Source organism: Notolabrus celidotus, chromosome 1 (assembly GCF_009762535.1).
Source record: "Notolabrus celidotus isolate fNotCel1 chromosome 1, fNotCel1.pri, whole genome shotgun sequence".
Taxonomy (NCBI): domain Eukaryota; kingdom Metazoa; phylum Chordata; class Actinopteri; order Labriformes; family Labridae; genus Notolabrus; species Notolabrus celidotus.
The window spans coordinates 6891255-6918962 of record NC_048272.1 but is presented as its reverse complement, the minus strand read 5'-3'; the positions used below and the strand labels follow the sequence as shown (position 1 = coordinate 6918962).

The window sequence follows — 27708 nt, the reverse complement described above, 5'->3', positions numbered from 1 at the left end:
ACTCAGTCATAACTTAATTTGTGAGGTCAATTTGAATGGCAGCTGAATAATTTAAAATGTATGTAAAATATTCAGTATGTGTATTAACAATGGAGCCAGCCTACAAGGCAAAATCTCAGCAGTGCCACCAAGACACCTGACTGAGTGAACCATACATGCTCACAGAGGGCCCTCTTGAGTGGAAAATGGATAGCTGGATGAGTAAATAGAATGTATGTAATACACAGTAAAAAAATAAATACAAGTTTTTTTTGATCAACCAGTATTTTTAATTGAGACCATTTCACATAGTATCAAACAAAAGAAAAAGAAAACTTTCAAAGACAAAATAGGTTTGTGTTCACTACACCTTCTTTTAACTCAATGCTTAAGTTTTGCATTGTGAATTACATGGTGCATTAATTACAACCAACCAATCATACACTGACAGAAACCTTCAGTATGAAGTAAGAAAGTTGCACATTGAAAATAGGTTGGTTTTACTGACAATCAATAGGAGGGACATTAGTTATAAATCATCCCAACCCTTCCTTTAAAAAAAAAAAAAAAATGCTGGCGTTTACACAATAAAAAAAACGAGGAACTACTCACACTAATTGAAACTACACAGTACATTCATCAACAAACCAAAAGCTCTTAAGAGATTAACTGGTGAACTGGAATGCTGGGTGGCACAAATGTTTCAGGACAGACGAGATGGATGTGACTTCACACCTGTACACACCCACTCACGTGTATTTGAAAGGTACTGCAACAAGAAGGGGGAGGGACACTAAAATGTTTGATTGTTTAAAAAACTCAACACAAAAATGACCATGTTGGCCAAGTTTAAATCCATCATATGAAACGGCAATTCCTGTAGAACCGTTCATTCTCAGCTCCCGTTGCGCCTGACAGACATTCTACTTCCTGTCTGCAGACCTGGAGCGGCTGTGGGGGAGGATAAGAAAGATAGCAGAAATCAGTGACTACTCTTCTTACTGTGATACCCTCAGCAGTACCACAAACAGTCTTTTCGGATTCACATGCGCTGTCAAATATCTGTTTCAATTAATAACTGAAATGATTCTGGGATAGCTTGAAGATATGTGTACCTCCTTGATCGTGAGAATGACCTTGAAGGTTTATGGTTCCTGTCCCGGGACAGGGACCTCTCCCTCCTCCTGTCTCTGGAAAAAGACCTGCAAAAGAACAACCATTACTTTAAAGTTCCATTTTTAAATTTTCTACATACTTATATTATGTTCTGCCTGTCATATTGGGAGCACAAGGATTGAGTTCAGATAAACTGCTCAGGGTCTGTGCCCAATCTGGCCTTTGAGGTTCTTTTATTTCTTCAGCTGTCAGGTAGATATGATTTTTATCCTTTAAGGGGGCGTTTTCACAGACAGCGTTTTTGGCACTGGCAGCGTCAGTTTTCTATTCAAACTCAATCTGATTCAGCAGCAGAAAATAGTTCAACTTTTGGAACACCGCCGCGCTCATCAATGTCATTTCTTGATCACCGACCAATCAGAATCAAGATGTGACAGGACCTCTTCAATCATCTTTATCAACACAATGATGGAGATCCGTGCGGAGGAGAAAAGTCATCACGCTTATTTTGGCGAGATATAATTTCCTGGTTTAGAGCTGCTGCTGCTCTTACACAATTTCTATCAATACGTTTTAAAGTTTCACGTTAAAATGCCATTGAATGAAAGCATGTATGAAGCATACAGAGAATTTTAAAACAGACCTAATGGGATGCAGAAGTGACTTTTTTCGACTTTCGTTACCCAGTAACAGTAAACACTGGTGATAACCGCTCTGGAACTACGGGCGCTCCTAGTGCAAAAATTGGCGGCAGTGGACACGCCACTTAGATATGCCGGACTATATAGAATACCTTGATGCTTCTTAAATGTAAGTCCTCCACAGATAAAAATATATACACAGATAATATTCTATAAGATTCAAACTTTGGGGGTTGACATACCTGCTTCGGCTGCGGCTGAAGCTCCTCCTGCGTGGGGATCTGCACAAAAAAATACACAAGAGTTAAGACCAGTAAACTGTCCCCCTGCACAGCTCCACTGTTCTCACCCTTTTCTTAAATGGGCCCCCTTCAATTCAGCCTTTTTGTCTATCTCTGCAACTCAAAATGGAAAAAAAGACCTGGTTTTTTTGTTTTGTTGTTTTGTTTTCAGGGTTAAAATCACCTTAATCAAAGAAACCTCATTTGCAATGGACCAAGTGCACAAAGATGGAAGGTGTTAGGAACTCTTATGCACCTATTCCACAGTGTTATGAATATGTCTAGATAAAATCACTAGTGCAATGTGGTAGAGAAGTGTACTCTAAGGTTTAAAAAAAAATGTTTTGTACATTGTTTGTGCAGGAAAGTTTAAGAAAAAAAAAGAGCTTGTGAGCAAACTTTGCTTCCCGTCAGTATGCTAAGTGTTGCACTATGGGCTGGCCAAAGTGTGTAAATGACAAGACACACAGAGGTCACCATCTGTATGAAACTTGTCCACTGCAGATAAAGTGAGCATAATAAGGAATAGGAAGCTGAAACAAAAACAATGTACTGGTCACTGAGTATAAGTTTTGTGAATCAACCAGACTAAAATCTGTTATGACCAACCATACAGCACAAAAAGTGAGAGGGAAAAAAACCCCTTTGACATTCAGTGGGGGGTTGAGAAGAAATATGACGTGTGTGATTTTATTCTGCTCAGAGCCCCAAAAGACAAACTATATGTTTGTTTGTAATCGAAATCTTTGGAAATGTGAAGTTCGAGACTGATGCAAATAATAGAAAAAGAATAACCTTTTGAAACCAGCTGTCTCTTCACTCTTAAAACTGAAATCAGCAGTGTACTGAATGAAGCAGGAAAACTTACTAGTAGTTTTGGTTTTCAACAAGCTAGATATGACGAAAGGGAGGCAGACTGTCGGCCGGGTAGGTAGATTTGGCTGAATAGGACTGGCCAGATGCTGCAAGGTGATTAGGTGGCAGGCAGATGGGGGCTGGCTGTGGCTTTTTTTCCTGCTTTAATTGGTAAGCTGAAGGCTGCTGTTGGTAGGTTGTAGACATTTGAGTACGTAATACGCTGATTGGTCGGGAATGAGAGGTGGGCCGCTGCCGTTTGGGTTTAGGCTGAAGGAGGAGGAGGTTGAGTAGGGCATGCTGAGGAACCAATGGGTTGGTGCAACCTGACGACTGGCCATGCCTGGGTCATGTGACAGCACCAGCCAAGCTGAGTGGGGCACGATGGTCAGCAGTCACATGATGCTGAAAGAGGACTAGTTGATTGACTCAGAGGGTGGTGAGAAGAGGCATGGTGGTGGCTCTGCAACGGGTTTCATTCTTATTAATATAGATGAAAAATAAAAAGCATCCTCAAACAAAAAGAAAAAATGCATTACATTGGCACTTATCCCCCCCTCAAAGTTTAACAGTTTATAGTTTCCAACATAGGAATTGCCCTGGGCAAGACTTGTTTGCAAGCATTTAAAATTTTGAAACTTTGAACGTGCACAAAAATGTTCACCCCAAAAGAATCATCAATGCCTTAAGAAGTCTGAGTCTTGCAGGCCAGATTTTAAGAGGTTAATTCCAGTATAAAGCTCCACTAAATAACAGTTTAGGTTTAAACTTAGATTTTGGGTTGTGAATCTATTTTGCTACCTGGATAAGATAAACAATAAATGAAGATGAAATTGGAAGCCTTAGACATAGCAATTTTCACAGATGTATAATCAGTAGAAAAGACTATAGCACTATACCTAGACAGGAAAAATACAGGTATATCTCAGGATATATACTGTGGATTGGAGGAAGAGTATTTAGGCACAATATAATTTCTGTTTTGTCTAAGCTGGCCACTGCCAAAGAACAATTTTGGTCACCTTCGCCTAGGTGGTGGGCTACGACGTCTGTAGTCATCTCGGTCTCGTGGACGCCTGTTCCATGATGGGGGAGCACCACGGGCTCTGCTGCGCTTCTCACCATTTGACAGCTCTACTCTAACCCGGCAGCCACACAAATTCCTGTAAAATGAGAAAAACAGTAGGATGTACTATAACTGCAGCGATGAGAATGAATCAAATCAAGTTTAAAGGTTGATAAAAAGGTAAAAGGTTACCTTCCGTCGAGCTCACGCACTGCATCAGTTGCATCTCTGGGATCCTCAAACTCTACAAAGGCAAAGCCTGGGGGGTTTCTGGCCACCCAAACACTACGGAGGGGGCCGTAGTATCCAAATGACCTCTCTAGCTCAGTCTTGTTACCGTTGTTGCCCAAATTCCCAACATAGACCTTGCAGTCCAGAGGGCAGTCACGATGCATGACTGAGTCTGAAAATTGATGGACGAAGACAGTTAGTGGGATATTAATGCAGATCTTCACAAAAATGCTTCCAATTCAGTCAAACATATTGGGCAAGTTAGCTTTTCTGTATTCAATCTTTCAGTTACAGCATTAAAAATATATAGGTTGTGTAAGTGTTATATTGAAATATAACATATCTATCCGAACTTTATACAACATGCAATTTCTGAATGTTTTAGTCAAAGGAAAAAGCATGGCCTATGTCCGCCGGGCTCGAAGTCCACTGTTAGCTTTAGCTTACCAGGACATGCTATTCGTGGTAATTGAACTCCTGCTTATCCCCCAAAACAGGTTATGGTCACTCCAAATACTCACCCAAGCGCTAACCTAACTGTGTACATTAGTTATGACTCTTAATAAAAATGTTAAATGATTTTAGACGATGATTCGACGCCTTGGAGCTCATTGTAGCTAACGGCTACTTAGCGACAGCTAAAATGGCTGACGCCTGCCGAGGCCCGAGGAGCAGCAAAAGCAATCACGGAATTCAAACAATAGAGGAAATGCATGCGGAGACTCGATCCGTTCATACAAACGGGACATTGTACAGCGATTTTACTGCGACACACAACGAACTCTGTGGTTTTAACCTTACCTTTTTTTGAGATATCCACAGTTTCGATTACCCGCGCTTCACGGGCTGCTCTTCTCTTCTTGGGTTGACGATAGAAAATGGCGTGACGGGAAATAAGCTCCGTTCGTCAGCAGGGTCTCCAGGTTGTAGCTCTCAAGAGGGCGGGTTGTTGTACACCACCCCCCTCCTCCCGCACTACAGCATTTACATTTCAGTTTCTGAACACATCATTGGTACTGGAAATGATTCATCTATTTCAGTTTATTGAGATACATTTCAGAATTATTGTAGTATTTTCTGAGTACTTTCAACGGTAGAACACCAGGCAATAATCAACGAACGCACACTTTAACATGGTTCAATCAATCAATCAATCAATCAATCAATCAATCAATCAATCAATCAATCAATCAATCAATCAAGCTTTATTTATATGTTACAATGTTACAATGTCATTTAGCAGACGCTTTTATCCAAAGCGACATACATACGAGAACAAGAACAACACAAGCAAAGATCTAGACAAGAGGAAACAAGATCAGTACGAGTAACAAAGTGCTTCAAGTCCATTTGGGTGCAGGTACTGTCCAGCAGTGTAAAGGCAATGCACAAAAGTAAGACCTTCCATTATCATCATCAACAATTAACATCACCACAATAATGACCAAAGTACCAAGTGCTGGGTCACTCCAGAGCTGAACACAGATTCCCAGAGTAGAGCAGGTCAGTGCGAGTCAACTGTAGCTGGACGACATGATCTGCAACCGGGGACAACAGTGGAGAACAGTCTAGCTAAGTGCATATTGCTTCCTAAAGAGCTGGGTATTTGGCTGTCTTTTGAAAGTAGAGAGGGACTCTGCAGATCGAATGGGGTTGTTATATAGCACTTTTCATACAAATTTGCCATACAAATCAAATGCAACCCAAAGGGCTTTACAGCGATTGAAAAACAAGAAAGAAGCAGAAGTAAAACAATGGCAAGACATATAAGGGAAAATGATAATAATGATAATAATAAAAATAGTACTAATACAAATAAAAATAGAATAAAATACAGACTAAAATAGAGACCAATGTACACCAACAATAAAATGTGTTATTAAAATAAGATAAAGCATCAAAATTAATTAAGAATAAAAGTAGTTGAAATAGTTTTTAAAAGGGTAAGGATAAGGGTTGAAAATAAAACTAAGGTTAAAAATATCAATAAAAACTGAGTAGATATATAAAATAAATAAATGAATGAATAGATAAATACAAATAGAATAAGATAACAGTTAAAATTGCTAAGATAATAAAGCAGCATTTAAATCAATATTACAGTAAAAGGTAAGTAATAAAATTGTTAAACCCTACATAAAAGCCAGACTGAATAAATATGTTTTTAGTTTACGTTTAAAAGTCTCAATATCTCTGTCAGCTCCTCTCAGATCCTTATAGTTGCCTGGTTGCCTTATACTGCATTATTATTTTGTATTAATAATATTATTTTAACCATTATTATTTGAATCATTGCTTTAACATATATTTATCTTATTTAATTATTTATTTATCTATTTATTATTTTTATTCATCTGATCTTGTTAGGTCTGCCTTATTTTTAACTTTTCTTTCCACTATTACTTATTTTTTTAATTTTACTGTTTTGAAATAAGTATTTTATTTATAATTCTGCCTTTTATGATTTTACCATTGCTGTTGTTTTCTTTCTCTCTGTTATTCTGTGTAGCCCTTTGGGCTGCATATTTATATGTATAAAAGGTGCTATTTAAATAATATTGAGTTGAGTTGAGTTGCAGTACCATATTAAGCCCCGGTACGACTGTGAAACATTTGTGGCTCTGTTTCATTTATTATTATTATTTTGTCTATGGGTTGCTTTCCCTCGACCCTTATGAATCTGTGTAGATAAAACATAGATGAGATTAACCAAACAGCTCAACAACGATAGAAAGTGCAAAGAAACATTGATCACGTTTGAACAAATGTAGTGTATTCAATAAATTCTTTGTAACTCAAAACCGTCAAAAAAGCACCCATTTACTCCTGATATGCCATGGAAAACATGGGAGACATAACATTGATGTGTAAAACTCCGATAACATTTGCCCACTAAGAGGTATATGATGCTCGTTTTTCAGGTATCAGCTCACTCAAAACTAACAAGCCAATTACATGTGGTCAAAACAAAACGTACAAATACATTTTCAGGGATCTCCAGCCTAATATCACTTTCAAATAAGTTGTCTCAAGGGATCATTGCACCTTTGCTGATAGTTATAGTGGATGCTGTAATTCTATAAATGTCAGAACTGAAAGGCTTATTTTAGAAAGTTCTGCAATATTCCATTGTTTGCCAGTCTACCCACCAACTTGGTTATGTTGTTTCCATTAAAACCTGATTATGTAGGCCTATAAATTATGTTTTCTTCATATTCTGATATCTGACATTTCATATTATGAGAAATGGTTATATGACAGTCTTACGGCATCTTATTCCCAGTTTTGCAATTACCTCTGTATTTTGCTTACTTAATCTAAGAACACAAAAGACAACGATTGTTTTTACAAGATTGACTCTACACGCTGTTTCACAGTATTGAGGGTAAGCCACATCAGTCAATGTGATATAATTTTCTGAACTTATTATTTAGCTAAAGGGTTGATAGATAACAAAACCCTGCAGAGGATAAGATACTCTAATGGAAATCTCCATACAAAAATTGGGCATAAACATTGAGTGTCTAATCTAATAATAATGATTTCTGAGCCATTTGCCCAAAATAGGAGTGTACAATACTGCCCCCAACCTGTAAGGCTATAGGCAATGGCATTGCAGATTTAAGAGGGGGGGCTTGAGGACAGTTGACTAGGGATGAAAGATGATCTGTCTTTTGCTCATCCTATCAGAGCCTAAATGTCACCTGCCGGCTTCTTACTTGGCCTCTGGTCTTTACACTGCTATTGTCTGGTTGCTTGTTACACCATTTGGACACATCTCATTTTACCTACTCACATGCACCCTGGATATAAATGATTGAGATCGGACTGAGCACTAACAGTGCTTGAATGTAAATCTGTACAGTTATATCAACTTAAAACCTGTTATTCAAATGTATGAACTGCTGCTGAGTCTGATTACAGCCCAGTCAGGTAGAACCTACATTGCCAGACAGGGTTGTGTCTTTTCATTTAGGGAACAATAGAAAAAAAAGCATCTCTTTCCTTGGTCACACTGGTAACTCTCTGTCGTGACAGAAGAATTTAAAATGCATGATGTTAATGTTAACTTCACAACCCCGATCCAGTACAAGAGGGCATGCGTGATGAGTAAGAATTTCAACCATAGACTGATTCCTTCCAACGAGCTTAATGTTGCGTTTAAAGCAACTGGGAATTGCACACGTGCCTCAATCCCGGAAACACAATGTCATCATAAGGCTGTCACGCAGCTCACACAATACTCTTGATTAAATTAATAATAGAGGGTAATGCAGTCCATGTAACGATATGCATAATTCAAACAGACGAGCCCACATGGTCGGAAACGCGGTCTATTATTAGATAGCTGCAAGATGTCTTTTAAAATAAGCTCATAAAAGTATGAATGAAATCAGTCCTTAGGAAATGATGAAATGTAATTCTGTTTTTATTAGAATTAATTTGAAGCTTTACAGGCTTGTTTTTCTAAAAAAAATCTCATGTAATCCAGTGATACCATGGTTGTGTGTATCCACTATCCTGCTTGCAGTCGCAGTAAGCACCCTATAGAATACCAAAGCAGCACATTAAGATAAGATAAGATATACTTTATTTGTCCGCCGTTGGAGGAAATTCTTTTTTTTACAGCAGCTTACAACACGGGACAGGGGAATACAACAATGTACAAACATTGTTAAAAAATATAATAACAATAATAATAGCAATGACAAAGGTAAAATATAATATAATATAATATAATAAAATGAAATAAAATATAATAAAATAAAACATAATAAAATAAAATATAATAAAATATAATAAAATAAAATACAATAAAATACAATAAAATACAATAAAACAAAATAAAATAAAGTAAAAAGAAATAAAATATGGCAACTATGTACACTATGCAAATTAGCACTTACCTTGCAGACATTTCCTACATGTACTGTCGATGAAAAGCGGCCCTACTGAGAAAAGAAGCATGTTAAATTCAGCTAATCAAAAATACAATTAACAAAAAGAATAGTGCCTTTTTTTTGTCTTATTTAACATGAACGCAGCATTTCACAGTGAACGCCCCCCCAGTCTGTCGGTCACCGCCCACTAAGTAACTCAGCCAGGTGACAGCTGAGCAAGCAGGGATTCTACACAACTGAACTCTGCGCACACCACCACAGACAACAATACGGCAGGTATAGCGCGAAAGAAAGAAGTATACACTCAGAGAAATACCAAACTATTGCGGTGACTCTCTTTGTTTAGTGTGCGTACTTTGAAAGCCTCTCTTCCGCCTGTTGTAGCCCATTAGCAGCGCGTTTGGTGTGTCACGTTCCCAAACACAGAAGACTCAAAGGTTGTTGCATTTCTTACCAGGTAACGTCACACGGACACCGTCAACATGTCAGATCCGACCGGGGAGGCGAAGTTGGAGTTGAAACAGGCGAGCAAAGAGGTGAAAGAGAGCGAGAATGTAGCGGAAAAATACTCTGCCTTGACCGTAAGCAAGAACAGCGAAATGAACATGGGAGAGCTGTCGTCTGCGTTCAGCGCCGTGCCCACACACAAACCAGTGAAGAAGGTAAGACCTCTGATAAGACTAACAGCGTGCATGTATTCACCTGCATATGCACGAGAGCCTCTAAAGCTGCTAATAAGAGCTTGTGTGTGTGTGTGTGTGTGTGTGTGTGTGTGTGTGTGTGTGTGTGTGTGTGTGTCGATTCAGCTACTTACTGTACCTGTGTTGTGGAGCTGTACCTGTGTTGTAGGGCTGTAGATGCGTTCACCGACCGTGTCGTCACACCTGTCGGTTTTCTGTTATTTAAACTCCACAGCTCGAGATGTGAAGTCAATCATATTTGACTATATTCTGCATCTGGATATTGGAATATGCCTTCTCGTGTTAAAGTCATCATAGCCTATAACAGGTGTTCCCAAACTGTGGGGTTCCCGAAACGTCTTCCAGAATGTTTTTTCTTTTTTTGTAAGTTATCTAAAAATAGTTTATTTTACCCATTAAAGTAAAAAAATATCGACAAAATAGTAGCCAAGTTAACCGCCATGAGTAACTCCATATAGCAAACTAATGGTAGGTTAATGAGGAAGTAACTACTAAACAATTAGTAGACGAGTAGTTAACTAGGAACTCCTCATTTAGGAAATAATGGGACACTAATGAGGAATTCCCAGTTAATAATTAGTAAATACATACATCTTAAATCATTAGGGAAATACTGGGACATCAATGAGGAATTAAGCTTGTTCACCATTAGTTAATTATAAATCTATAGTAACTCCTACCTACATAGGGAATAGAAAATGAGGAACCTACTACTAGATAGCTTAATTCAGGGGTTCCCAAAGTGTGGGTCGGGACCCCCTGGGGGGTTGCCACACACAAATGGGGGGTCGTGAGATATCTTCCAGATTGTTTTTGTTTTTATGAGGTATCTGAAAATAGCACATTTTGCCCTTTATAGTAAAAAATATCGACAAAAATAATAGCCAATCTTGAAATAAAAAACTTGAAATAGAAAATGTAATGAGTTTTCTGCCTTTTTCTTTTTGCCACATGACTCCTAAGTTTAGGGTTAGAGAACAGTTACTTATCAAAAGCATCAGTAGCAGGTTAATTCATAAAGGCACAGGAAACACAGCAACATGCTCATATAGGTAGGCTAATTTTCTGCAGACCAGCTAAATGAAGCCACATTAAATCACTTTGAGGGTCAGTGGGGGCGTGAGTCTTTGGCACCTATCTTTTGGGGTTCACGGGCTGAAAAGTTTGGGAACCCCTGGCCAATAACAACATTGTTGTCTAAGTCACAAATCCTGCGTTATTTTAAAAGTAGGCATTCCTAAACACCAGACTGTAAAGTAGTAAGAAGACACTACTTGGGCAGGCTTTTATTTCTCAAAGTATGATAAAGTCATAGGAGATCAGCAATAAAAGAAGCAACATATGTCACTTTACCATTGTCTACTTCAGCCCTTAAACCTCTCAGTTGTTCCCCTTTAAAAGAAAAGCAAAATGAACAATAAAAAAATCAGTTCCATCTCTCCTTTGGTCCGCTCCATTGGAAACCAGTTTCACCACAAGTGCTTGATTTCTTAACTCCATGCAAGTGAAGGAAAAAGAAAGATTTCCTCAATGCAATTCTAACAAAAGGCAGATGTTTACTTACACCCTCAAGGAACAAGGAAGCATTGCACCTTGAGCTCTTTGGGCTTTGGAACAAAAAGTATTCGCACAGGTCATTTATAATGGACAAGAGAATACTGGTTTCACCTAACTAAGTGTATGACTTCACTCTGCCTTTGACTCTGTAAAATGCTAAATCTGAACGCTCCTATCCCAACTGTTAGTCAGCCTTGAAACCTCATTCAAGTCCTTTTCTTCATACCTCATCGTTTTGTGTGAGGAATTAAATACAATAAAAATCAACAGACAGTGAGTTTCTTATTTTTGCTGAAGAGTATAGTTTGTAGTTTGGATCATACCCGTCATACTTACTTGGAAAATGTCGCTTTAGGACGCTTGTATTTCAAAAATGAAGTAACAGCATTACCTCTCAGTGCCCAAAATAAAACAATAATTTAGTTATGATAATACAATGACCATAATTCACATGTTATCATAAGATCCTAACAAAAATGATTAATAACTTCCTTCTAGGACTCTTAAGTTTCCAAAACTGAATTCAAGAAAGCAAGGCTTTAATGCTGAGCATGATGAAAGGTTATAAATAATTAGCTTCTCCACAGTGAACTAGAGACAGCCTGAATAAATGTGAAATAATTCATGATGTTGTGTCCCAGACACGAGAAGAAGACTTACTGAGATGACAGTTACTTTGTTTTTCATGAGGGTTTAAAGGAAGCCTTGGTCTGTTTTGGGATAAGGAAAAGGACTTTTAGATGAGTCCATGAGGTTTCAAGACCTCAGTGATCCAGGCTCCAAGCAAGGTGGTAGACATTTGTCTGTGTTAGCCCTTGTTAATGTGTTATGTTACATATGTTTAGTTTAACCATTATGTCCTGTTGTTAATATTTAGACACTGACTTTTCAGTAAAGCCTCAGCTTACTAATGATTATCTAAGAAAAGGGATGACTATTGTTCGCTTTTGTGGACATTTGTCTTTGGCTTCTCCAAACTTCAGCAAAGTACACTACGCATAGCAAATACACTGTGCAACCAAGCGGCAACCTCCGGTCTAAAAATGTGAGTCCCATGTGGAAGTACTAAAAACTGCAGGTCATCAAGGATCTGCTTGAGGCTGGCTCCGGAAGTACCGGAAACCACATACACACCAATTCAAAAAAGACGATCTTTACAGCAGAAATAAACATACTGTAGGGGCACACCCTTTAGGGGGGGTGATTTTTTTTTCAAACGCGGCAATTTCGAAGATATTGAGATTACAAGTATTCCAATGAGAGGCACAGCTGACTTGATTGACAGACGGGAACTCTGTAGCTGTTGGCTAGAAGACTCAAAGCCCGCCTCTTTACGTCACAATTGCTTGACAGCAGCAATATGGCTGCCGCCGCCGATTGGCCTCAAAACAGCGCTTCAGAAACAGATGGGTGACGTCACGGATCCTTCATCCAAATTTTATACAGTCTGTGCGTACAACGAAATGAAGTGTACAATACAAATAAGTGAACCTAGGCTGATCGCTGCAAATGGGTTGCAGGGTTACATGAGTACAAGGGTTTCTTGAGTTTATTGTTTTATTAAGGCTATGTACAAAAAACCCAGTTATAAGTCATGCCTGATGTAATAAAGATATTAACAATATCAAATCTATTTCATTATGAAGTCTCTCTGTGGACTGTAACAGCAGTAAACCAGCCTTGTTTTTTTACAAGGAGAGCTTGAATTTCAGATTTTTTCCATAAACCTGCAGGGTGCAACTTGACTGTTTGCAAAGACACACAAAGGAATCCACTGTTGTTTTTCATTGGTAGCCTAAATTAGCATCCTGATTAACATCAAAGTCACTAAAAAGTGCAGATGAACCTTGCTAACCAAGCTAGCACTACATTAGCCTGTAATTTAGAGTTCTCTGATCCACTGCTCCCTTACAGCTCCATCTTTTGCTATCATGATCACTTCTTGCTCAAAAAAATCAACAACAATATCTAAAACTAGGCATAATAAAATAGATGTCCACAAATCTTTTGGGTGATGTCACTGTAGCTTTATTAATAATTGACAGCATCTGTCCAGCTTTTGGACCCTGCATCCCACCCATCCTCTTCTGTCCAGGAGGATGTTTGTGGTGTCTTGACACCTTAATCTCAAGAAATCAGCTCCGCGTTGTTCTTTGTTGCCAAGTTTTTTCACTGGTATGTGGAGGATTTTCAGTACTAGGACTAAACCCAGGAAACAGATCCTGAATGCATCAAAGTGAATAATTAAATACAATAAAAATCAACAGACAGTGAGTTTCTCATTTTTGCTGAAGAGTATAGTTTGTAGTTTGGATCATACCAGCCATACGTACTTGGAAAATGTCGCTTTAAGACACTTGTATTACCAAAATTAAGTAACAGCTTTACCTCTCATTGCCCAAAAAAGTATTTCTCATCAAAGATGAGAAAAGTGAAGCTGTAAAGACTTGGTCCTGCTTTTACTGTAGACTGCTTGCTGACTTTGAAAGAAATTTGTTTTTAGCCTGGAGCCAAAATGTTTGGCATATCTGTTACAGGAAGTGTCAACAAAATAAAACAACTCAGAGTTGCAGTGGTCTGTCTTTCCACTTCTTCATTCCTGGACTTGCTAGTTTTTCACTGCATGTGAAAAGATCAACTTTCAGCACACTGTGGATTTTCCTTGCTGTAGCGTTGATTTATCGTGTGTCCTGTAAACAAAAATTCTGATTACAGCTGTGATAAAAAATGAGCTGACCAGGCATTAAACTAGTTCCAGACTTTTCAAAAAAGAGGTGAAGATCCCTCCTCTTGCACAAACACACAGACTTGATTTATCTAGGTGTGGATTAACTCGTTACAAGTTGAATCTGAATAGAAAAACTAGCAGCAGTGGTGTCAGAGCAGTGAAAGCAATTAGAGCGTATTCTATACCAACAGTTGTGGAGATTGATCAGTAGTTCAGACATGCACATACACAGTGCTGATAACCAGATTTAGATCAACAGGAAACAGTGGGAATGCAAAAGACAATGAGTTTTTGGGACATAATGAGTGTTGTAAACTGAAGGGGTGTTCACAGTCATTGCACAAGCATGAGCAAGATGGGACCATCCAGAAGTGGCTTTGGCAGCTTAATTTTTTAACATCTGTTGGTCTATTTTTGTGGCCAGATGTACGGTTGTGTGCAGCTGTATATCTATTTTTGTAATTACAGAAATATAAGCTTGTCCGGTGGAGCAGACTTCTTTTTTTTCTTCAAAAATAATTTCATTTCCTTCATCAACACTCATTCCAAATCTGACAAAGGTCGAAGCCATAAAATCAGTAATGTCAAGCGCGACTAAAATAAAAACAGTCGGAAGTCTTTCCACTATTCAGAGTGCACAGAACCCAGCCAGGAGCTGGACCGTAACATGAGCTCTTCATTTCTACACAGCTTTGTTTTATGGCTGGATGTTGTATCCATTTGAAATGACTTCAGTTTAAACCATCTATAAAACTTTTAAATGACAGGGTGTGGCGAGAGCTTTTCTTTATGATTATTTTCTTTTAGCAGATCCAGTTTGTGGAGGACAAGCAGGAGTTCAGCAGGTTCCCCACCAAAGCTGGCCGCCGCTCGCTGTCGCGCTCCATCTCTCAGTCATCCACAGACAGCTACAGCTCTGGTAAGAATGGCTGTTCCATGTTTAAAACGTTGCTGGCTTCAATTTCCCGTGTTTTTTTTTACTTCTCTTACTTTACAGCTGCCTCCTACACAGATAGCTCTGATGATGAGACCTCTCCCAGGGACAAAACTCAGGTGAACTCCAAAGGCAGCAGTGACTTCTGTGTCAAGAACATCAAACAGGCTGAGTTTGGCAGACGTGAGATTGAGATAGCAGAACAAGGTGAGACACAAGGAGCACATAGTCTTCTTCTAAAATGAACTTAAAACTTAACTCATTAAACAAGATGTTATCTTCTGTGATTAAATTAATATGAAACCAAGCATTTTTAGCTTTTAACTACCTCTACAGAATAAAACCTGGCAGCCATTTTAACCACTTGAGCTTTGCTAGATTCTTCTGCATCATGCTGGTGCTTTCTCACTTGTCCCTTTTCATGTTGTCTTGTTTTCAGACATGTCAGCTCTGATCTCACTCAGGAAGAGAGCTCAGAGTGAGAAACCATTGGCAGGTGCCAAAATTGTGGGCTGCACTCACATCACCGCCCAGACTGCAGTAAGTTCACTCAATACAGTTGTCGTCCTCACTCAAGCAAAGCCTGCAGCGTGGTGGTGCTTTTCAATCAGGATGAGATTATTGCTTAGGTTTATTCACAATTCTTACACCATGGGCTGTCTCCAAAACAAGAGCTTTTTATATATAACTAAACACTGACTCTCTGGTCACCCGAGCCTTAAATTTGTAACAGGGCTTTATAAGTTATCTGAATAAACAATTGTCTGTGTGTTTTATCCAGTAAAGTTTGTTTCAGGGGATCAAAAAGTGCTGTAGACATTATTCAGATGTGGTTAACTGTAATCTTCGGGGATGAATAAACATTCTATTTGTGACCAGCCTAAGTTTATTTGGACATTTTTTAATTTCTGACCTCCCTGTGTGTTTTCAGGTGCTGATCGAGACTCTGGTGGCTCTCGGGGCTCAGTGTCGCTGGACTGCATGTAACATTTACTCTACACAGAACGAAGTGGCTGCTGCTCTGTCAGAGACCGGTAAGAAGAAGAATAAAGTGCATTCAGTTAACCAAAGTGCTGTCAAATCAAAAACACAACACAATAAACACAGAGACTTGTGTGAAATAATGAATGAAAACGAGATCATATTAGCAAAGATACCCAAAACAGAATGAAAGAAGGTCTCTAAAACTGAGGAGAAAATTTGTAATAAGAAGACATAAAAAAACACAGGCCAGCCCAACATTGACATGTACATTAATCCAGTGTTTGGGGGTTACCTCAGAAAGGCGCAATTTATTCTGTGCTCCAAACTTGCTCTGAAGACAACCACAATGATTGGTCATTGGGCCAAAGGTAGCACAGCTCATATTGGGAGAAGGCACCTGGAGTTCCAACACAGAAACTAAGCTGTGAACCGCTGCAGAACTACTTACTTTAGCCACTTAAAACACTCCTTCATTTAACAAACAAAAAACAGATTGAATATTTCCAATGTTTCAGATGGACATCAGACGGCCTGTTCTCTCTGTACAGTGGTCCTTTATGTATAGAACGCAGGCTGAGCACAGATTAGAAAGGACCTGTCAGGTAGGGTCAAGATGACAGCGTGCACCACCCTTTTGCATCCCTCAATTCTTAATCTCTAATTAAAGATTATGCATAAAAACAAACAATCCGTGGTGCACTGGAGTTCTTTTATATGATAAAGATGCAGAACAGGTAGGTGTGGGACTGGTTTTAAGTATCAGTGGGGTTCTGGTTTTCGTAAGTCTTCCTAGTAGTACCATCCACCCATGTTTCGATCCCATCAAAGGTTGTTAAAAGACTTGACTTAGTTACTTAAATTTACTTACATTGTACTTCCTGATGTTGTCCCTCACCTTCATTGTAGCCCTGTTTCTTAAGTTGGTTGTCAGACTGTAGACAATGACAACAGCTTTTATCCAATTTAAAATCACTGATCATCGCAGTAAAAGTGAGCTCAAACACCATGACTTATACAACCTGATTTCCCTTAATTGCTGCTGATAAACTACACACAAGCCTTGGAGGGTAAATACATGCAATAGAAACAGTCTGCACTTAATTACAAACTGATTCATGTGATTAAACATCATATGAGTAGTGTTCCCTTTCAGCTAAGGTGTACTTTGTCATCGTAAGCATCTCATGTCTTTGAGAAACAGGGGAGCTTTTGGGAAATGTTTGCTAAACTTTTGAAAGACCAGCCTTACAGAGACAACAGAAACACATTAGATTTGGCATTTAGTGTAGTGATGGAACTACTTGAGCCCTTTTATCTGTGGTTGCTACGTAACTGTTAAAGTATGTATTAAATCACTGCTGCAGACCTTTCATGAAGTGGCAAGCTGAGGGGGTTTCAGCACATTGAGGAGTTGCTTAGAGAGGATCAGGCATTTTTCTGGGGGTTGAGCTTGTGTTTGCTGTTCAGTGAGTTATTTCTCATAGCTTTACCACATGATTTTGTTATCTGGGGAAAAAAATCATACATGTTCATCAAATGGGGCACTAACTGATGCTGCTAAACTGATATACCAATTTGTTTTAAACCCCAAAATGATCTTTGATTGGCTGAAAGTGCTGTGCCTTCTTTTACTATGACGTGTCTGCAGTGGCAGAATGGCAGAATCTGGTGAACAAATGTGATTTTTGATGAAAAGATATTGAACAAATTGCCAATCTGTCATGTTTCAGGTGTAGCTGTGTTTGCCTGGAAAGGGGAGTCCGAGGATGATTTCTGGTGGTGCATTGACCGTTGCGTCAACAACGAGGGTTGGCAGCCTAACATGGTACGTGTAAAGGCTGGTAGTGAACGATAAAGGCGCAGCAATGTCTCAAATACTCATCAAAAACACAACTATTGATGTGTAAGTCTTCAAACTAAGTCTACGTAGTTGTGTGCTCAACAGGTGATGAGAAACACGCAGCTTTACAATGTGTTTTAACATTGAATCTTTATGAGGAATTGTCTCTCTTATATGTTAGATCCTTGATGATGGAGGAGACTTGACACACTGGATGTACAAGAAATACCCAAATGTTTTCAAGAAGATCAGGGGCATAGTGGAGGAGAGTGTCACTGGGGTTCACAGGTGATTTAATGCTTAGTAGATTTACAACTCTCACACAGCAACTCCCACTCTTGAAAGGCTGGTACACAATCTTCACTCTTTCCTCTTTGTAGGTTGTATCAGCTGTCCAAAGCTGGCAAACTGTGTGTACCTGCCATGAATGTGAATGACTCTGTGACAAAGCAGAAGTTTGACAACCTGTACTGCTGCAGAGAGTCCATCCTGGATGGGTGAGTGAAGTTCGGTTTGTTGGAGTCTGGACTATAACAACGTCAAAGTGATATTTAAAACTACACAGTTTGTTTATCAGATGGCTTTACAATGGCCTGTGGGGTTTGAAAGGATTGCAACATCCCTCGCTTGTATCATGGAAACAGTTTGGAAACTCAGCTGTGAGTTCACCCACACAGTCAAGCTGTAGTAATGTAGTTTCTCCCAAATTCTAAATCAAAGATGCAAAGTGTTTCACAGCTTATACTCAAAATACATTCTAAGGAAAATAATATAAATGGGATAAAACACACAATATGCCAATTGTTCTATTCTTCATAGAAAAGTCATGTGACTTTTCTCCTGGGTGCCATATGACATCATCTCAAGTTTTACTTATCACCTCAATAACATTTTAAAACCAATCTGTTGTCACTTTAAACTTCCACCCTTCAACATGAGGGGAAACAGCCTGTGAATACAGTTGTGATACTTCTTATCACTGGTCAGTTAATTATCACAATTTCAACATATAGTACAAATAGTCTTTAACACTTCCCTTTTCTTTCTACACTCACTGCTCATCGTGAATATTTTTTGGGTTTCATTATCTGCAAAAGTTCCCTTTCTTATAGCAGGTCCTCGGATATGAGCTGTAACACTTAATAGAGGCATCATTAAACCCATATCAGACTTTTGTGTAGCAGAGCTCTATTATTATTATAATATATTGTAATACTCAGGTTTGTCTTGTCATTAAGAAAGGTAGACTAATTTCCTGTGACAGAAAAACAAATGCTTTGATATGGATTTTTTGGACATGTTGAATTTTGGTTTAATCTAGCTGTAAATTGGTGTAAAATTGCCCGTTTTTTTAAATCACATTTACATAGATTGCCATTTTTCACTCAATCACAATGAGCTAATTTAATGTATCAAACTCCCACAGCTTGAAGAGAACCACAGATGTCATGTTTGGAGGCAAACAGGTGGTCGTATGTGGGTACGGCGAGGTGAGAAACTTTTTTTTCCAAGTTAACATTTTGCTGCTATCTTAATCCTAAAACTTTGAAATCATTCATAATGATCCATTGCAGTTATACACTATAGGCATGTGATAGATAGACAACACCAATAGCTGTCATTACATTTCATTTGACAATATGAATAGGAAACTGATCAAAAAAACTAATGGTGTTAAATCATTGAAATAATGTGCACAAAGATTGAAAGACTAACATAGCCTTAAATACCTGTGTTTAAATTCTGAATAATGAAACTGGCATATGTAACTCTGCTGATCATATAACATTACATACATTCTCATCTTTGCAGGTTGGGAAAGGGTGTTGTGCTGCTCTGAAAGCTCTGGGAGCCATCGTCTGTATCACAGAGATTGATCCCATCTGTGCCCTACAAGCCTGGTGAGGAAAAGCAGAACATGGACACTCTGAATGTCTTCAATTTCAAAAAGTCAGTAGGGTGGATAACATTGCACTGCAAGCTGTGTTAATTATTTACTTAAGATGACTAATTTTTAGCTCAACTCAAATGCACTACATGATCCCAGCAGGAAGCTCAGCCCCTGAGCTGACATGAGTTTCTTGTCAATAAATAATAAATGTTCTCCCGTTTTTCACTGTCCTCATCGAGGCACAATACTGAACCTCTTTTTCCAACTGTGTGCAAACAGCATGGATGGATTCAGGGTGGTCAAACTGAACGAGGTCATTCGCCAGGTTGATGTCATCATCACATGCACAGGTAACTTCATGTGAAAGCATAATGGTGTAACCATAGAGTGTATAAAATATGGACGAAGGATCCGTGACGTCACCCATCTGTTTCTGAAGAGTTGTTTGAGGCCAATCGTTGGTGGCAGCTGTATTGCTGCTGTCGAGCCAGTGTGACGTACAGAGGCGGGCTTTGAGCCTCCTCGCCAACAGCTACAATGTTCCCGCCTGTCAATCAAGTCAGCTGTGCCTCTCATTGGAAGACTCGTAATCTCAATATCTTCGAAATTGCCACGTTTAAAAAAAAATCACCCCAGTACAGTGTGTGCAGATCGAGAAATGAGCTATCCAGACTAGACTCCTCTTTTGCACCAGGCTGTAAACATGTTTATTTCTGCTGTAAAGATCGTCTTCTTTGAATTGGTGTGTATGTTGTTTCCGGTACTTCCGGAGCCAGCCTCAAGCGGATCCTCGATGAATTGGACTCATATTTTTATACCAGAGGTTGCTGCTTGGGTGTAACCACTCATAGAAGTGGGATTGTAGTCTTGTGACATAACAGATACATTTAGTCTGCGTTCTTCATAACTGTGGTGATTATGTCCTGTGTGGTAGATTATGCACGTTGAGCGATATTTCATGACTGTGTTTTCTGTAGGAAACAAGAATGTGGTGACCAGAGACCAGCTGGACCGGATGAAAAATGGCTCTATTGTGTGCAACATGGGACACTCCAACACTGAGATTGATGTGGTAAAGCAGTGTATTTAAGATTCCTTTATTTTAATCAGGTCTTCAGATAGTGACCAAAGATTGTCCAAAGGTCAGCCACATTTTCAAAAGTATTATAAATTGCAATAAGTTGACAGATTTTCTGATCTCCCACAGGCAAGTCTTCGGACCCCTGAGCTGACCTGGGAGAGAGTGCGCTCTCAGGTGGACCACGTCATTTGGCCTGATGGCAAGAGGGTCATTCTTCTGGCTGAGGTAGCTGGCAATGTGTTTGACTCACAACCATGTGTGTTGAAAACAAACACGTCTGGCGTGTGATGAGATTTATTTTTAAAGTCAGAATTTACTGCCTGCAGACTGATCAGACTGATCAGACTGAACATTTTGATATGCATTTTTCAGAATGTTTGACAGCGATACTTAAAGTCCACGGCTTCTTCAAGCTTATATTTCTTGTTTTCATGATGTTTACCTCCACAGGGGCGTCTCCTTAACCTCAGCTGTTCCACAGTTCCTACATTCGTCTTGTCCATCACAGCCACAACTCAGGTAACATGTTGATACTATCAAACAACTTGCAGCATCGAAAGACATTTGTATACCATTAGCATTATTAATAAATAGACAAGTACAAATGCAAAAACTGACTGCTGCTCGAGGAGGACTTTCATAGTATACACAACACTGTGTCTATCATTGCTCTTTATCAGAGGATCATAGATACATGTTGTGCATCTGTTTGGATCATCACTATCAATCCCTGTTTTTGTTATTTCAGGCCCTGGCGCTCATTGAGTTGTACAATGCGCCTGAGGGACGATACAAGCAGGATGTTTACTTGCTCCCTAAGAAGATGGGTAAGGCTTTGTACCCTGACTGGTAATCTACATCAGGCCAGGACATCTCAGCACAGCTCTACCTGGCAGATTAGATTTTCTCTGTTGAGTATTGTGTATGTATTCCTTTCTCACCAAATCATGTCTGTGTATTTCAGATGAGTATGTTGCCAGTCTGCATCTTGCCACTTTCGATGCCCACCTGACAGAGCTTTCTGATGAGCAGGCAAAATACCTGGGCCTGAACAAGAACGGCCCCTTCAAACCCAATTATTACAGGTACAATTGTATTAATAATGACTCCAGAATACAGCAGAACAGTTGTGCAAACTGCTGTCAAACTGCTGTCAAACTGAGGCTTATCACTCATCATTACTTCAAATCTATTTGGTTTTTTCAATGAAGTGTTTAGCCTATAGATCAGGGGTGTCAAACATGCGGCCTGCGGGCCAAAACCGGCCTGCCAGAGGTTCCAATCCGGCCCGCAGAACGACTTTGCAAAGTGAAAAAATGACAGAGAAGACATTAGTAGCAATTTTTCAATAAAAGTAACTACTATTTCAAATTTGTCCTCTGGGGGTCACATAAAATCATAGTGCTGATGGAGCGCACCTGAACGCCGCTTTTTTTGGGGACTTTTTTTCTCTCAAAGTGAGAAAATAGATTACTTGCTGTTTGCATAATTTGGTTGAGATCATAGACTGTAAAAAATATGGACGTAGTATCCGTGACGTCACCCATCTGTTTCTGAACGCTGTTTTGAAGCGGCAGCCATATTGCTTCTGTCGAGCCAGTGTGACATAAAGAGGCGGGCTTTGAGCCTCCTAGCCAACAGCTGCAGTGTTCCTGCAGACAGCTGTGTCTCTCATTGGAAGACTAGTAATCTTAATATCTTCGAAATTGCCGAATTAGAAAAAAATTCACCCCCCTCACAGTGAGAGGACATCGAGAAATGAGCTATCCAGACTACACTCATCTTTTGTACCAGGCTGTAAACATGTTTATTAATGCTGCAAAGATCGTCTTTTTCCCATTCATGTGTATGTGACTTCCGGTACTCCCGGAGCCAGCCTCAAGCGGATCCTCGATGAACTGCAGCCTTTAACACTTCCGCATTGACTCATATTTTTAGACCGGAGGTTGCCGCTTGGTTGAGATTCATAAAGTATTTTTAGAGCACTATAAGATGATCGACTAACTACTAACACTAGCACCACACCCCTACATACAACACTGTCCACCAAGCAAACTGTTCCTGCTGTAGCTGAGGGCTCCAAAATAATCAACTTTACCTTGGTCATTATTATAATCTCTGTTATTTTGCAGTGAACATTACACTCGTGTCAGGTGAATGGATAACATGTGTGTCTGGTTTGTTCGCAGCAGGTTTCAGGGCTGATAGAATATAATATTTGGCCCCAGTATGAGACTCATCATGGCCACAAATAGAACAGCTGTTTTTCTAAAAAGATATTTCATTAAATGTGAACATTTTCAGAATGTACTTTTTTGCACTAAACAAAGGGAAAAATGTAGAGTTGTCGTTATTTATAAGTTATTATGTTGTGATTTTTCTGGTCCGGCCCACTTCAGATCAACTTGGGCTGTATGTGGCCCCTGAACTGAAATGAGTTTGACGCCCCTGCTATAGATGATCAAAAACATCCCAGATTAAAGTCCATACAAATCCAAAATATTCAAAGATTTCAAACAGAAAAATAACAACTAACTTGTAACATTTGACTTACTGAAATTCCCATGTGCAAAACATAAAGATTAAATTAAACTTGTTCTTTGTCTTTACAGGTATTAGTGTGCAGGAGATAATGTCTCAGCACACCTTGATGAGGATGGTACCCAACACCACCTTATCCCTGGGATAAATGAAAGATTTATGTATATTGTATTTTATAATTTTCACAGGATGCACAGCTTGTATTTAAATGTGTTTTACTGGCCACAGTAAGTCTCACTTATCTTGCTGCTTCCTGTAGGACAGCACAGGGCACCCGGCTGGAAACTCAACCACAGCACTTATATCTGCTGTTAAGTGGGAGCGTTTGTTTCTTTTTCTGTACTTGCTGGCTCCTTAACAGCTCTTAATAATATATAAATGTATGGTGCCAAATAACTTTGACAGGGAAGGGTTTTAGTTGTTGTGAAATGTTAATGGTAAATGTGGAACCTTGAATCATGTATCCAGTCCTCTGTGTGATGAGATGTAAAGGATCACTCAGACTTACTGAGCTTTTTAGCCTCTGTTTGCTCCTTGTTTTGGCTCCCTCACCAGTCTCCCTTTTGAAAACACTGGAAAGCATTTAGGTTAGATAAACCTAGTTGTAGACAAGAAACAAACAGCTGATGTGTCTGGTGAAGAAAGTAAAGCTTCAAATGTTTTTTCCCAGGAGTAGGTGGACCAAATCAAGGCTAAAAGGCTTGTGAGGGTTGGACTTAAATTGATCAGGTGACCAGAAACATTACCCCAATTAGATGTGGCTGTGTGTCTGGCGGATGTCAAAGTAAGCAACTGTTTGCCTACAAATGAGCCATAACGGTTTGATATTCTGGGATAATCTGGGCTATGTTTCTGAGAGTTTGGGTTTTTGAATCTCTCTGACCACTAATAGTCAGGATCACTTGATGCAGCTTCAGTGTTTTCTTCTCGCTTTGATGTTGCATTGCACATTAACTTCATACATTCCATCCACCAGATACAGAAAAGTGTTCTCTGTAATATCATCAAAATCACTGCACTTCAGCAGATCTGGGCAAAAGGTACAAGTACAAAAGTCCTATTTGACTAAAGAAGGGAGCTCTTCATTCATTTCTTGAAAAGTTGTGTCCTTTAATGAGGTTTTTGTGTCTGTTAAGAATAATATCTGCACCTCAGGGCATTCAAATATCTCAAATTATTTGTAAATATATTTTTACCAGATCAGCACTCTGACCTTAGTATCAATAAGTGGTCTCAGTGGCATTGTCATGATATCAGTAATAACTGTATAATTACAAAATAGCTTTAGAGATTTTTGTACTCTGATCCAAATAATCTGTACATAATGTGCAGCTATGAAAATTCTGTGTAAAGACATTATCAGTCACAGACTATCTGTTCAACAGTGTTACCCACAGTGTGATCATGCAGTATGTGCCTCTGATCAGCTGATGTCGTGTTAATGTTAGGATATCTTTTTCTACAGTATATTTTGGGTCTAAAGATGACTTTATCTTTTTTTTCCTATCAGTACATTACCTTGACAAATATTTTAGATTTATCATCTGTGATATCATGATACAGAATTGTAATAGCTATTCTGATTAGTTTTTTTGTGTCTCCTGATGGTTTTTATTGTTCAAAAGGCTTAAGCACTGTTTCGTGAGGCTTGTTATATGCACAAACTTAGTATTCCACTTTTACTTCATAACTTAGCTGTCAGATATTTTGAGAATCATAGAACGTGCAAAAAGTAGTATTAATCTTTAACAGATTACATCAGTCATTCTATCAGTCTGAGGGGCTGATTTAACACCAAACAGTTGAGAGTATTGCTATCCCTCCTAAGTATTGCTGTTGTTACCTTGATATGATGTTGCTTTTAATGTTGTATCACCTCACAAACAATGTAAACCTCCATTGCAGAATTACATATGATTCCTTTAATTTTTTCAGTCCTATTCACTTGCTGTTTTACTGTCTAGTAGTCTACGAAGCTAAGACTACTACAATTTGAAGTGGTTTCATCTTTGAACGAGCAGATTTAGAAGCATTACAGCCAAGGACATTATATAAAGACACCACTGTCAGCAAGATGAGCACTGTAACCACGGTAACTGTTTGGTTGACAGTGCGTTGTGACTCACTTAGTAATTTACATGCGCAACTGTGTTTTTCACCAACCATCGTGATGCCAATCGTGGATGTTTTTCTGCACTATACAACTAATATAACAGCTATGCAGCAAAATATACTCTGTTTTCTTCTCTTAGCAGTGTTTGACTTAAATTATGAAGGAGAGTTGTGAAATCAGTATTTCACAGTATTTAAAAATATGCATTAATATAAGATGACTAACAGTTTTAGACTCAAGTAGGCAACATGTGATATCACACATATTTTAAAATCTGTTTCACCCCATTTTTTTTTCTTGGAATAAACAAGTAAATTACTTTCAGTAGAGTATCTAAATAGCACTAGCCTTGCCTTTAATGATGGACCCATTTTATTATAACCAACACGTCCTTTTACTCTGGTTTTAACTCTATTAAAGAGGCGAATGAATGTGTTATTATTGAAGCATACAGCTTGGATCTAGTCTAATTAAAATGAGTACACCACTGTGATTTTACTATTGTTCATTGTTGCTGGTTTGAGGATTTGATGTAGAGATGAAGTTCTGTAAATGATATATTATCTATAAAGTAGGCATATATTTTCAACACTTTATCTGTACTTTAGTTTGAAGAACACAACTTCAGCAGTACACACCCTGTTAAAATCTCTGTGCACACTTCCCTTTAATAAACTGCTGTTTGGACTTAAAAATGGCTCAGATGCATCATTCAAAGTCACAGAATAACGTATTAAGTTTATGGTGGAACAATTCTTTTTGCACCAGTAGAGCACTCTGTTATCAGCACGGATATAACCAGTGGTGAACACAGCTTCATTACTTAAGTCAAAGTATACAGTTGTGCTCATAAGTTTATATACCCTGACAGAATTTGTGATTTTTTTGGCCATTTTTTTAGAGAATATGAATGAAAAGAGAAAACCTTTTTTTCCACTCATGGTTTGTGGTTGGGTGAAGCAACATTTTTATCGAACTACTGTGTTTACTCTTTTTATATCATAAAGACAACAGAAACTACCCAAGAAACCATAAATTCTGCCAGGGTATGTAAACTTATGAGCACAACTGTAGATACTCCAGATCAAATATTACTCCAATACAAGTGAAATGTGTTCATTTAGTTTATTACTCGAGTTAAAGTCCTGGAGTACTTGCTTTGAAAAATATTTAAGTATTCAAAGTACTTTTTAAGATGTCTCAAAACATTGTATTTTCACAAAGCACGATGGCAGTCAAGAATACATAGAATTACATTTGGTTACATTATGTTTATTTAGAAACCATTACTTGAAATCTCTAAAAACTATACCATTGAATAAAAACGGCAACTAAGTTACTCCAAGCACAGACAAATTAATTTTGAAATGTTTTTCTGGAATTAAACAAATGTTACGTAGCCCAGCACACTTTCTCAGGTTGGACAGTGAATTTTTGTATGTTTGGGCAGAGTGGGAAACAGGGAGAACATTTCAAATGCTATGTATCATTTTTCATTTCAAAAACCTCTAACACAGGCTGAAGAAATGGCCATGGATGCTCAGGTGGAGCATTATAGCCATCATTACCACCTCTAAATAAACTGCCTGATCTGAGTGAAATCTGCTCTGTGTTTGCTCCACGTTCAACTGTGGAGATGCACGATATACAGATATGACTAAATCACTGAGACAAACAGAACTACACTAACACATTTTACTGTCTTGGGGATCAGATTTCAGAAATCATGCTGCTTTTCTGGAGGTACCTGTTGTGTAGCTGTTGTATGCGTCTGCTATTTGTATTTATGTCTGTTGTCTATTTGTAACTCTGTAACTGTGCTGCTGCCTATCTTGGCCAGGACTCTCTTGGAAAAGAGATTTTTAATCTCAATGAGCATTTCCTGGTTAAATAAAGGTTATAATAATAATAATAATAAAAAGCAAAGAGAAGGAAATTCATGAACTGACTTCAAAGCAAAAGTAATGAGTAACTACAGCTCTGATAGAAATGTAGAGGAGTAAAAAGTAAAATAATTGTGTTCTGAATGTAGTGGAGTAAAAGTAATAAGTTCCCTAAAAAATAATACTCAAGTAAAGTGCAGATACTCAAAAAATGTACTAAAGTACAGTACTCAAGTAAATGTACTCTGTTACTGTCCACCACTGGATATAATTATAAATATCCTTGGAGCTTTAGTAAAATGTTTTTTTCATTCATACTGGCAACAAAAGCAGAGGGGAGGGTTCTTTGAAAGAGTGGAATGACGCACAAACGGGATCCCTTTTA

At 38.6% G+C, this 27708-nt stretch overlaps 2 protein-coding genes across 9 annotated transcripts in view; one reads left to right on the top strand and one right to left on the bottom strand.

Annotated features, from left to right (window-relative positions):
- LOC117814691 (S-adenosylhomocysteine hydrolase-like protein 1) overlaps positions 1-26135 on the top strand; it is a 38602-nt gene extending 12467 nt beyond the window's left edge. The window contains exons 1-18 of one of the 7 annotated variants that reach the window (XM_034686208.1): positions 9097-9346; positions 9528-9732; positions 14867-14975; positions 15069-15197; positions 15430-15530; positions 15922-16024; positions 17705-17799; positions 17996-18102; positions 18195-18311; positions 19241-19304; positions 19627-19715; positions 19985-20055; positions 20683-20777; positions 20913-21011; positions 21237-21305; positions 21535-21613; positions 21751-21871; positions 23399-26135. In XM_034686208.1, coding sequence (XP_034542099.1) covers positions 9553-9732; positions 14867-14975; positions 15069-15197; positions 15430-15530; positions 15922-16024; positions 17705-17799; positions 17996-18102; positions 18195-18311; positions 19241-19304; positions 19627-19715; positions 19985-20055; positions 20683-20777; positions 20913-21011; positions 21237-21305; positions 21535-21613; positions 21751-21871; positions 23399-23405 — 1635 coding nt within the window. In that variant the 5' untranslated portion in view covers positions 9097-9346; positions 9528-9552 and the 3' untranslated portion in view covers positions 23406-26135. Of the gene's footprint in view, positions 1-9093; positions 9733-14863; positions 15198-15429; positions 15531-15921; positions 16025-17704; positions 17800-17995; positions 18103-18194; positions 18312-19240; positions 19305-19626; positions 19716-19984; positions 20056-20682; positions 20778-20912; positions 21012-21236; positions 21306-21534; positions 21614-21750; positions 21872-23398 lie in introns of those variants that run through there. The other 6 variants (XM_034686195.1, XM_034686200.1, XM_034686178.1 and 3 more) reach the window with 6 other exon arrangements.
- On the bottom strand, positions 250-5163 carry srsf3b (serine and arginine rich splicing factor 3b). 2 transcript variants are annotated; one of them, XM_034686588.1, is made up of 6 exons: positions 4971-5163; positions 4131-4341; positions 3895-4035; positions 1979-2017; positions 1095-1181; positions 250-930 (listed from the first exon to the last, which is right to left on the bottom strand). In XM_034686588.1, exons 2-6 carry the CDS (start codon positions 4331-4333, stop codon positions 903-905), a joined length of 498 nt encoding a protein of 165 aa, XP_034542479.1. In that variant the 5' UTR covers positions 4334-4341; positions 4971-5163; the 3' UTR covers positions 250-902. The 2 variants fall into 2 exon arrangements, with proteins under 2 accessions (XP_034542479.1, XP_034542487.1); XM_034686596.1 differs by lacking the exon at positions 4971-5163 and adding an exon at positions 4691-4804.
- Positions 26136-27708: the final 1573 nt, after the last annotated feature.

What these genes read in the sequence shown, in the direction of transcription:
- srsf3b (XM_034686588.1), bottom strand. Translation starts at nt 4,333, where the DNA reads ATGCATCGTGACTGCCCTCTGGACTGCAAGGTCTATGTTGGGAATTTG. An exon ending in GTGCGTGAGCTCGACGGAAG is followed by an intron (nt 4,036 to 4,130) that starts GTAACCTTTTAC and finishes CTCATTTTACAG; the next exon opens with GAATTTGTGTGGCTGCCGGG. An exon ending in AGCCCACCACCTAGGCGAAG is followed by an intron (nt 2,018 to 3,894) that starts GTGACCAAAATT and finishes TTTTTTGTGCAG; the next exon opens with ATCCCCACGCAGGAGGAGCT.